At 36.3% G+C, this 11,623-nt stretch overlaps 1 protein-coding gene across 1 annotated transcript; it reads right to left on the bottom strand.

The window, feature by feature from the left end:
* Window positions 1-354: 354 nt before the first annotated feature.
* HELRODRAFT_184064 (hypothetical protein) lies at window positions 355-6,211 on the bottom strand (the record flags this gene model as incomplete). Its single annotated transcript, XM_009015355.1, has 8 exons — window positions 355-547; window positions 1,021-1,234; window positions 1,812-1,988; window positions 2,056-2,121; window positions 3,207-3,516; window positions 4,078-4,272; window positions 5,017-5,505; window positions 6,182-6,211. 8 exons carry the CDS (start codon window positions 6,209-6,211, stop codon window positions 355-357), a joined length of 1,674 nt encoding a protein of 557 aa, XP_009013603.1.
* Window positions 6,212-11,623: the final 5,412 nt, after the last annotated feature.

Raw genomic sequence — 11,623 nt, 5'->3', positions numbered from 1 at the left:
TAAATCTACTTGTTGAATACGAGATTTTAATATCCGCCAGACCGGATGTATTCTTTGATTTTGCTGGGTTGTTATGCTGTATAAATGTTGCCAAATAGTGGGACATGCATTGTACCACAACAACTTATTTCATCTGGCTGGTTTGTTATTAAAAAATCCAACAAAGAAGACTTGTTGCAAAAAATACAAGTTGGGATCAAGAGAAGTTGAAAACATTGTTGGAGGTTAAAATGTTAGATAGCTCTTGACTTGTAGCTGTAGAATATTAATGTAAACAATCAATGTTTATGTCGCCGATGATAAAGATAGATTTATTTTCTTAATTTAATGTTTGAAAAGATTGGTTTAAATTGTTTAGAAACATTTTACATTGCTAGTTGGTGACCGGTAGATAATAAGCAATAAAATATTTCTTATGGCTGAGTCCAGTGATAATTCGATGCATAAATATTCCGAACCATTTGCGTCGACTAAACTTGTTAGTACATCGTCGCGCAATTTAAAATTCATTGATTTTTTCATGTAGAGACCGACGCCCCCTCCTTTACTGAGCGAGCGGTTTTTTACTACAAATTCATAATCTATTAAATTTTAAATGGCAATGACGTCAAAAATATTATTAAATTCACTGATGTAGGTAATCTTCAAACACTTTTTTTACATCGTCAAAATGTTTACATTTATTAAGTGGAAAAGATGATGTTGACGGCTAGTTTTTTTTAGCTCAACGGCTTTTGTCGGCAATTTGTTGAGGTTTGTTGTTTGAGCCATGATTTTGATTAGTTTGTTGAGTGTCTTCTGTAGATTATGTACAATTGACGACAAGGATTTTGGGCCATTTTGTAGTGAGTGAAGCTGTTGTTGTTGAAGTTGACCACTATGATGGCTTTTAGTGCTTAGTGCCAGCGGTGGTGCCTTAAGAGTTTGTTGCGAAGTTGCTGCTGTAGCTGATGTTGATTCTGATTTTCAAATTTTTATAATTTGTATAAATTTTTAATACTTTTAGATGATTTTTCTGACCTTTCTTCCAGCAATTGGTAAGATTTTTTGAAATCATTTAGCTTAGATGCAACTTTATCTGAATCAACGCCACACTGGTCATATATCATCTGAGTTTTACTAGCCTTTATATTGTAACTACTTAATAGTGTAATATGAACAAAAAGTAAAAGTTTTTTCATGAATGTTAAATTTTGTTGTTCAAGTCTACTGTTTATTTGATTTATTACATCATCTAAGACGGTTACAAAAATATCAAATTTCATTTTATCAAGTCCGGTTAAACATTCATCATTGCATCGTTCATCATCCATCCTTTTCATTGTACGATATTGATCAATTTATAAAAAAGAAGTTTAAAAAAAGAGTAGGGGAATTTAAAATTAATTTATTAGATAAATACCAAATTTATATTTTAGACAATTTATTATTTATTACATTAGAAAACTAATGGTAGGTAACTAAATTTGGTGGATCAGTACCAAATATATATTATTGACAATTTATTATTTATTACATTGGAAAACTTTGCTATATTATAGTCAGACTGATAAAAAAGAATCGATAAAAAGTCGTATCGTCAGAATAAAGAATAAATTATGCGACTGTGGACTGCTCAACAATGTCATTTAACATAAATCAGCAAACAAATTAAGACAACAAATTAATGAATGGAAAAAAAACGAATAAAAATTGCTTTCTTTGTTAAAACAAATCAACAAAAACAAACAAACAAAATAAACAAACAAAAAAAAACAAAGCATACAAAACAAAGAGATCGTACAAACGAACGAACGATCAAACAAACAAACTTCTCTGCACGGACAGAATCATGACGACAGGTCCGCTGAATCCGAGACAGAAACAAAAAAAAACGAATGTCATGAAACGTGTGTGCAGTCGCTTTCTGCGGTACCACATCGTCCTCACTACAACCCGGTGGTTCGCCATGACGATTTCTTTGTGCTGTTTTGTTGTAAGTTTTGTTGCTGTTGATGTTGTTGTAAGTTTGATAAGAAATTTTTTTTAATAATTTTAAAACCGATCCACGCTAACTGTTGAGGCCGATAAAAAACTGAAGAAACCCTAACGAAAAAAAATATGAAAACAACCCTTCAAAATCTGGAAATATAAAAGTTAACTATTGTACAAATGTAAGTAAATATAAAAGTTACACACACATACAAACACACATACGACGCATATATGTATAATATTTATATGTAAGTAAAACAAAAGTTGATTAAATTGTTTAAATTGTCGAAAGAAATTAAATGAATGAAGAATTGTCTAGAAAACAGTATTTGATGATTGTGGACTCGCGAGTCTTGTTCCTCATCAAGGCATTCTATCCAACGGTGCTCGAAATCTGCGCAACAACAAATATTAAAAAATATATGATATATTTTATTCAATAAACGTTTTAATTAATTAATTAATTAATTAATAGTCATAAGTATCCACACACAACATTGTCGCACAACTTCGAAAGTCTTCCATCTTCGAAATGGTTTGCCGAGCTATAGCGTTCTTATATTTAATATCATTTTAACATATATATTGACAATTATTTAAGCAACTTCATGCATATTCATATATGCACGCACATACACAACACACGCACACACACACAACACACACACACACACATATATATATATATATATACAAAATAATTGGCGCTCTTGATATAGGCAAGCAAAGTTATTTTAATTGTTATGGGAGAGCAAAGAATAAAGAATCACGAACACGGCACTGTCTGACGTTTTAGTTTTTTCGTTCTCTCCCAGTTGAATTATTTTTATTTATTTATTTGTTTGTTTGTTTGTTTTTTTAATAATTTCAAAGCTATTTGTACCCAATCGTCAAGCGTTAATTAATTAATTAATTAATGAGCTCAATTAATTGAAATTATATTAGTTTCTTCAATGAAATGTGTGGTGGAAGGTATGTATGTATGTGTGTGTGTGTGTGTGTATGTATGTGTGTGTGTGCGTGTGTGTATGTGTGTATGTATGTTAAAACCAAAACATGATGAGTGACACTGAACCGTCAAACATCAAGTAACAAATGGATTAACACTTTGATTTGTCGTTAATTGCACATGTCGGCATTCAGTTGGATATTTTCAAGCACACAGACACGCAGGAACCGCTGCAACAAGCACGAAATGTGGTTGGTTGCAAAAAACAGTTCCCTGCTGTCACCTGATCTGACACTGATCATTTTGCCTATTTCCTTAAGAAATTTAAGGGTGTTGGGGTCCATCGGGCCGAGAACCTCGATGCATATTGGCAAGAATTCCATCGAGGGGAGGGCATTCCCATATTTTTTCATTTTCTCGTCCGCTGCCCTGGCCGCGGCCAAACCGCATTCTTTACTTGTCAGGTTTACGTATCGTTCGGCGAGGGTGCCAGGGACCGTAACATCCCACGCCAAACATCTGCCGGCTCTCCAAGGTATTAGCGTGCATCCGTCCGGTCGCCTACCATCATGCGCAGAAATGCCGGATGGTTCCTTGAGAACCGGGATTGAAGCCTTGGAGAAGAGCCGACAAATGTAATCGTTTAGCGCTGAGTGACGTAGTTGACGGCCCCCACCCAGGCGACAAACCAAACCGTGGTGCCCAAACTCGTCCGCCTCAGCGCCACATCGGCACGTGTATTTATTCTGAATGACCAGGCCAAGTCTGAAGCCAATGGCAAATCTTACAGACTCGTCAAGCCTGGTGCCCACAGAGGTGTTAGGCCACGATCTCAACCACCCACAGCTGGCAACGCTGGACATGGCCAACAAACGAGCGGTGGAAAAGTCGTCGCCGCATGAAGACAACAAATTTTGAAAGATTTTTTTATATTCTTTGTTCAAAATTTGGACGTGCGTACGGTCCCCCGGGGCGGACGCTGGGGGAAGAATATCGCGGCAACGAAAAAACCGGTGGAGCAGGGAAGACTGTAGGTCGAGAGTGGCAGCGGCATAAGAATTATAAACAACGGGAGCCAGCTGAACCACGCTAAGCAACCCCAGCCCACCAAATCGCACCGGCAGCTGAGCCTGGGACCAACCACTGTCGGTCACTTGAACATTGCAAATCGACGACAGGGCGGTGCGCAGGGCTCCGTCAAATTCGCCCAATTTAGAAGGGTCAATGTGTTTAGATGTACGCAGGAAGTACATCAATTTGGGCAAACTGAGGGCATTGCGGATAATAGTCAAGGCATCATGGGCCGAAAGACAGGAAACACGACCCAGGGCGAATTCAAGCTCAGAGAGCTTTTGGTCAAAAAACTTTATTTGATAATCGCCCTCGACCAAGGGTGTGCCTAAAAAACTCAGTTCTGATGCACCAACTCTGGGTATTTCAGCCAGCGCATGTGGCACCTGAAATAAACTTTGGCAGTGAAGTTCGCATTTTTTAATGTTTAACTCTAAGCCAATTGCAGCGGAGTTATGCTTCAAATATTCGTAGCTATCGGCCAGAGTTGGACCGTCCGAAGCTATGCTGATATCATCCAGATAAGCGCAAACGAAGGTGGACGAAGCTTTCTCTAAGAGTGGATGAAGAGTTAGTGCGAACAACAAAGGACCAAGGAGATCACCCTGCTGTACCCCCTCGGACGATTCTACAACCCAAGAGTGGTAGCCAAGGGAAGAGACTCCGCCATAAGCAGAATGGCAAAAATTGTAGATGTTGGGGCAAAAAAGTTTGACAGCCTCCAACATCGAGTCTCTTCTCAAGGCATTGAAGGCATTTTTAAAGTCCAGTTTCAGAAACCCCCATTGATCGGGGAGGTCGGTGACCAATCTTCGAACCGCATGAACAGCGGCCTCAGCGCCACCCTTAATCCCGACACCCAACTGAGTCGGGTAGAACTTGGTCTTGAGTTCGACCACGACCAGGGCCAAAGCACATTTGCCGGCCAACCTCCTCCAAACGTTCCCGACCGCAATCGGTCTGACCCCTCCGTCTTTCTTATTTAAAGCTTTTAACCGGCCTCCAAAAAAGAACCGGCGGACGGAGAGTGGGCAAGCTCCAGATAGGATCAAATTAATGAATTGGGTTAAGGAGTTCAGTGTGTCGTCAATTGGCAAGGGGCCTAAAAAAACATCCTTAAGGTGCTGGGGTCGTAGGCCATCCAGGCCTCCAGAAGAACCATTTTTGAAAGATTTAACGGCCCTCAGCACCTCGGCGGGAGAAACGCAACCAGCCGTTGGTGTCAATGCGGGAAAGACCCGCCTGTCCACCGGAATTTTTGGGTGGATAGAACATAATTTATCGAAGGTGGCCGGCGAGCTCTCCGCCAGGCCCTCCGGCGAGCAGACAAGTCTGACCGCCGAGGACAGGTTTCCCTGTTCAATACAAGATGACACAGCGTTGATCCATCGATCGGGGTTGTGCTTTTGTGATTTGGCGTTATTGAACCCATCAAAGCACAGTACCAGGGTTTCAAGACCAATAGTTGAATATTCGCTTAGACGCTTGTTGACCAGATTGCCCTGGTTGACCTGGTATGTATGTATGTATTTGCTCTTTTGTTTGTTAATTAATTAATTCATTCATTTAATCATTTATCTGTTTTTTCATTCATTCATTCATTTATTCATTCATCCATCCATTCATTCGTTCGTTCGTTCGTTTGTTCATTCATTCATTCATTTAATCATTCATTCATTAAACCATTCATTCAATTATTCATTCATTCAACCATTCCTTCACTCACTCACTCACCGACTCACTCACGCACTCACTCACCCATTAATTTATTCATTTGTTTGTATTTTCATTTATCCATTTTTTCGTCTATTCACTTATGGGTCTACATAATATCTTGTTCATTATTGTTTGAACAAAACAAAAATTTATCAGATATCAATAAATGTTTCTTTTTTGTTTGTTTTTTGTTCGTTCTTTTGTTTGTTTGTCCATCAAGATCATTTTTTATTCATTTTGTTCATTTGTTCATCCATCAACATCATTGAACGCTCGCTTGTTTTCACTTCATTCCCTCAATCATAAATTTATTAATTGATTTTAATTTTAGATCCTATGTTTATTTTTTTTGATTCATTCACTCAATCAAACGTGCACTATTCGTGTATGTGTCCATTCATATCACACTGCTTAACCCGACTTATCTTTCTACTAAAACAATCGCACGTTAAACAATTCATTGCAACAAACAATACTCAACAAATGGGTCAGCCATGCCATGCCATATAAAAGATAAAAATAAAAACACAAACAACAAACAAACAATTAAACAATTAAACAAACATCAGCAACAAACTAACTGACAAACAAACAAACCAACAAAACAAACAAACCAACAAAACAAACCTCCAACCAACGAACAAACAAAAAACAAACAACATACAAATAAATAAGCAAACGAACATCAACAACAATAAACAAACAAACAAACGAACGAACAAACCCACCAACGAAGAAACAAAAACATTAAACAACCAGCAATTAGAAAACAAACGAACAACAAACAAACAACAAACAAGCAGCAAACAAGGAAAACAAACAACCAACCAGCGAACGAACAACAAACAAACAACAAACAAGAGAACGACATTATGGGATCCTCAAATAAATAAAACAATGAGCGAACACGAACAGGCTGGGGTGTTCATTGCATGGTTTTCACAAGAACATTTTTGCATCGCACATTCTTCTAGTTTTATTTCCGTCTTGTTTTATAACCGCTGTTATTATTAATTACTATTATTAGTAATTATTATTATTATATTATTATTAATTTATTTATTAAAACATTTTTTTATCGAAGTTTAACGAGCTAGTAAGTGACGAGTAAAACATTTGACGGATCGCTTTTATATTTTTATAATGAGGCAGTTTTACGTTTTTGTGTGTGTATTATGATTTTTTTCGTTACATTTAGGCCATTTCAATTTCAAACTTTGTATTTTTTGTTCTTATTAGTTGTATTTATTAGTTTCTGATTAGTCAATTACTTATTACTATTATTAATATTATTAGTAGTGGTAGAGTAATAGTAGCATTAGTAGTAGTAGTAGAAGTAGTAGTAGTAGCAGTAGTAATAGTAGTAGTAGTTGTAGCAGTAGTAGTATTTAATTTATCTTTTATCATTATTGTTGTTGTTATTATTATTACTATTGTTATTATTATTATTATTATTGCTATTATTATTATGTTATTGGTGTGCTTATAAGCACTCTTTAAAAAGATTTCAGAGGCGATAAGGATAATTGCAGTACATTGCGTAGCACTTTTTTAAAGCAATGCAGCGAATGGGGATAGAAAGACATTAGCACGGGTAAGCTTGGACAAAAAGATGGTGCTTAAAACTTGAATAACAGACAACGCAAAATTACGAAGGTCCATAGGCAAACCATCCACACATCAGGACCAGACAATGGAAAAATTCCTTCGACCAAAAGCCAAGTTTGTGTCAGGTACAAACAGTAAACCTGAATTGTTCTAGGAATGGCTCTGTCAGTTAAATATTTAAAGGTGATTTCCTTAATACATTTAAAAACCGTTAAACATATTTTGAAAATAACTCTTTGATAAACCGGAAGCCAGTGAAGAGAAAAAAAGAATTGTCTTAACGTGATCGTATTTAAGGTCGCCTGGAACCAACCTAGCAGCCCAATTTTGAATCGACTGCAGTTTAGCTATATTTACACCAGATAGGGCGTAATACACTTTTCCAATAGTCTATTTTTGAGTAGATAAAGGAATGAACAAGACATTGAAGTGTATGCTTGTTTGAAGATCGTTTGATGAGCTTAAGCTTACGCAATTTTCCAGAGCATTCTTTCGAAACTGCCCTAGTATGAACGTTATAAGACATGTTATTATAAAAACAAATCACAGGTTGCATGCAGATGTGCAAAATTCAATGTCAGAATCACCAAGTCTGATAGACTCAATGTTCATTTTTTCCAATTACCGCCTATTGCCGACGGGTAGAAACTGAGTTTTTGACTGGTTCAATTTAATTTTTAAGTAAGGTGTTGGAGTCACACCATTTAGAGGAGATAGTCCGGACGGGCTTCGTCGTTGCATTAATGCAAAAAATCAGAAGTATATAACTAATAAATATGACATTTTATAGATCAACATTGTTCAGGTTGGCGGGAGTGTGAGGGATGGTAAAACGGCGTTGTTTGGTTTCACTGATAGACGGTTTGCGCCCTGCGCGTCTAACATGAGAACTGATTAGTCAAAACCTATAAGCATCAATCGTCTACTGTGGGTGAACCCAACTCTGGGACTTGGCCGCCAAAGAGAAAATAAGTTAAATTAACAACAAAGGCGTACCGGGCGTCTGACGTGGGTGAACCATTTGATGGAGGCTTGGTTACCAAGGAGGAAATAAATAGAGGTCATAATAAAAAGGACCCTCTGAGGTTCGTATATCGTAGGCTAATCCCATGGTAGAGGCTCGGTAGCCAAAGGGGAAGAGTGGTTATCAAAATGAAGAATCTTCAAGCGTGTCGAGCGTCTATTGTGGTTGAACCCCATGGTGGAGGCTCAGTCGCCTAAGAGAAAATAAATGGTAGTCACAATAAAAAAAATCCTCAGAGACGTATGGAGCGGCTATTGTGGGCAAATCCCACAATGGAGCCTCCTAGGTCGCCAAAGACGTGTAGGCGTGTAGGGAGTCTGTTAATGGCGAACTGCATGTTGAAGGCCCGGTCGCCAAATGGGAAAACTATCTTTTAAAATAAAAAATTCTCAGGCGTGCCAAGTATTCATGGTTGGTGAACCCCATAGTAAAAAAAAACAGCAATAATTACGGTTCCCTATATATGCGTAGGGCGGGAGTCGGATGGTGGGCTTGGACGGTCCTTTTGCACTGCGTCGGTACGGATGGTGTCGGTCTGTGGACTTTTTAAACGATACGATTAGCCTGGTAAGGGTTTTACATATATTTGGAATTGGCCTTGCGCCAGTGCTTAGACGGGCTTGGTCGAGATTTTCCCTGTCGGTGGTAATGGCTCTAGACATACTTAAAGATAATCAAACTTGAAACTAAATTAATGGACTAACAAACTGATAAATGATTGAAAATAATAGCGAGTATTGATTAACTGACAATAATTTTAAAATATACCCAATAAGCTAATCTTGATAATGCACATCATAGCACCTTTATGGGAGCTTCAAAGCCGTTAAATTAGAACAAACAAACAATTTAAGCCTGTTTGCCATCATCCACTCAATAATTTCCGAGAGACATGATCTGAGTCTACAGACAAGATCATCAAAACAACAAAAGAGGGCACAAGCAATGATTTGAATATCATCAGCAAAACCGTGATATTTGGACAAACATCTGTCAATGATAATAAAAAAATCTGCATCGAGAACCGACCCCTGTGGAACACCGTATGACTCAGTTTCAACAAGTTTCAAGTTGGATCTGAACAGAACCTGTTGTGTACGACTTGAAAGATATGACTCAATTCATTGAAAAAAAATCTATATATCCATTCATCCCATCCATCCACCCATCCATTCATCCATCCATTTATTCATCATCTTCTATCTATCTAACTAGTTAATTATTACTATCCAATTGCCCGTTGTTGAATATTTATTATCGGATGTCTTTGTTCTATGAGTGTTGATTCGGCTAGTCGTAAATTGTAATGGTTGTTATTGTAATGTAAGATTTCAACATTATGGTCCAAAATTTGCCTATTAATTTTAGGTTTGTGTTTCTCTTCCATGTGATTCTTTATAGCGCCAGTTTGGAGTCAATAAATTTGGAACGCGCAGATACAAGTAGGGAAGATACAACTAATATATACATACTACATTGTCTTAGATTAACGAGATTCTCATTAATTATCCTTATTTTAATTTCTTTTTTTCAACTAATTTTATTTATTTGACATATCCGGTTTAATTTTGATTCAATGCACTGAGTTGTTTTTGTGGAGGCGGGTGTAGGAACTTGTGTCCGCTCCATTCATATTTCCTGTTATGTTATATGAGGTTGAAATTTATTTCCAGCAAACAAACAATATACGACTGAATGCAACGTTTAAAAAATAATCAAAAATTTTAACACTGACTAATGTAGACGAGAAGAATAAAATGTGAATAAAATGGATTAAAAAAAGGACTCACAAAACCCTCTCCACCCTCCACCCTCATCATCATTATCATCTCCATCATCATCTCCGTCTCCATCCTCATCATCTTCCTCTCCATCCTCATCAGCATCTCTCTCTCTCTCCATCCTCATCAGCATCTCTCTCTCTCCATCCTCATCAGCATCTCTCTCTCTCCATCCTCATCAGCATCTCTCTCTCCCTTCCAATATAAATGCACGTGCCGATCTCTCCAGCAAGTAACTTCTCCATAATTTCGCTTCATTATTCGCTCCTGTCATTATTATTATTTTTATTGTTTTTGTTTTTATTATTTTTATTTATTGCGTTTAACTGTTAGCGATTTCAGAACAATTTTTATGCTGTTGTTGTCGTTGTGTTATCTTTGTTACAGTTGTTAATTTTATTATTGTTGCTGTTATCATTATTATTTTTATTTTATTATTATTATTGATATATTGGTGCTGGTTAGTAACCAAGTGTTTTAGAAAATAAAAATATTTCTTTCGTTTTGTTTTATTTTAAATAGTAATGACAATAAAAATAAAAATAATAATAATTTTTGGTGGATTTGTTCAACATAAATAATTAAATGTTATTTTTGGGATGGTTTAACGGAAAACAGTTTCGATTTCTGGTCTCATTTCATCATAATTTATTAATTTTTTCAATTTTTGTTATCATTTAAAATATAATTATGAAAAATAAAATAATAATAATAACAAATATCATTAACATTTATAATTATAATTATTTATTATGACGACAAACTTGGCAAAAATTTTATTTTAGAATGTAATGAATGCTAAAGAGGAACTTATAGTTGAAGCTTTCGACGTTTTCGTTAATCGAAGAAAAAAAAAAGTTTCGTAAAATTTTTAAACAAGGATGTTGGTGTTAATTACGTGGGACATTCTCCGCCAATGTTGGGACAAGCCTTGTGAAGGTAACTATAATGTGTGATGGAGTGTTGTTCTGTTTTGTTGTTGTTTTGTGGAGTGTTGTTGATGTTGATGTTGTTGTTGGTGTTGTTATTGTTGGTGATGTTGTTAGAGATGGAGTGTTGTTCTGCTTTGTTGTTGATGTTTGTTGTTGTTGGTCGTGTTCTTGTCGTTATTGGGAAAAAATCAAATTTAACATGTTCTTTATTGTTGTATTCATTACTTAAAATAACAACTACAAAGCGAGACAACGCCAGCCAAAATCCTTAGGAACAAATTGAAATGATTCCCATTGGCGCAATAACAACAATATACAACGACGACAACAGCAGCAACAACAACAACATACAACATACAACGACTTCGTTATCGCTATCAGTACATGCTTCTTATTAATGTCCAGATAAATGTTATGTACGTTCGTTCGCAATCAGCACACATCCTTGAAGATATTATGTATATACACTATATATATATATATATATATATATATATATATATATATATATATATATATATATATATATATATATATATATGAAAGTATGAATATATAAAACACATTT

Source organism: Helobdella robusta, assembly GCF_000326865.2.
Source record: "Helobdella robusta unplaced genomic scaffold HELROscaffold_150, whole genome shotgun sequence".
Lineage (NCBI taxonomy): Eukaryota > Metazoa > Annelida > Clitellata > Rhynchobdellida > Glossiphoniidae > Helobdella > Helobdella robusta.
Note: the sequence above shows the minus strand (reverse complement) of the source record. Positions and strands in the feature narration are given on the sequence as shown.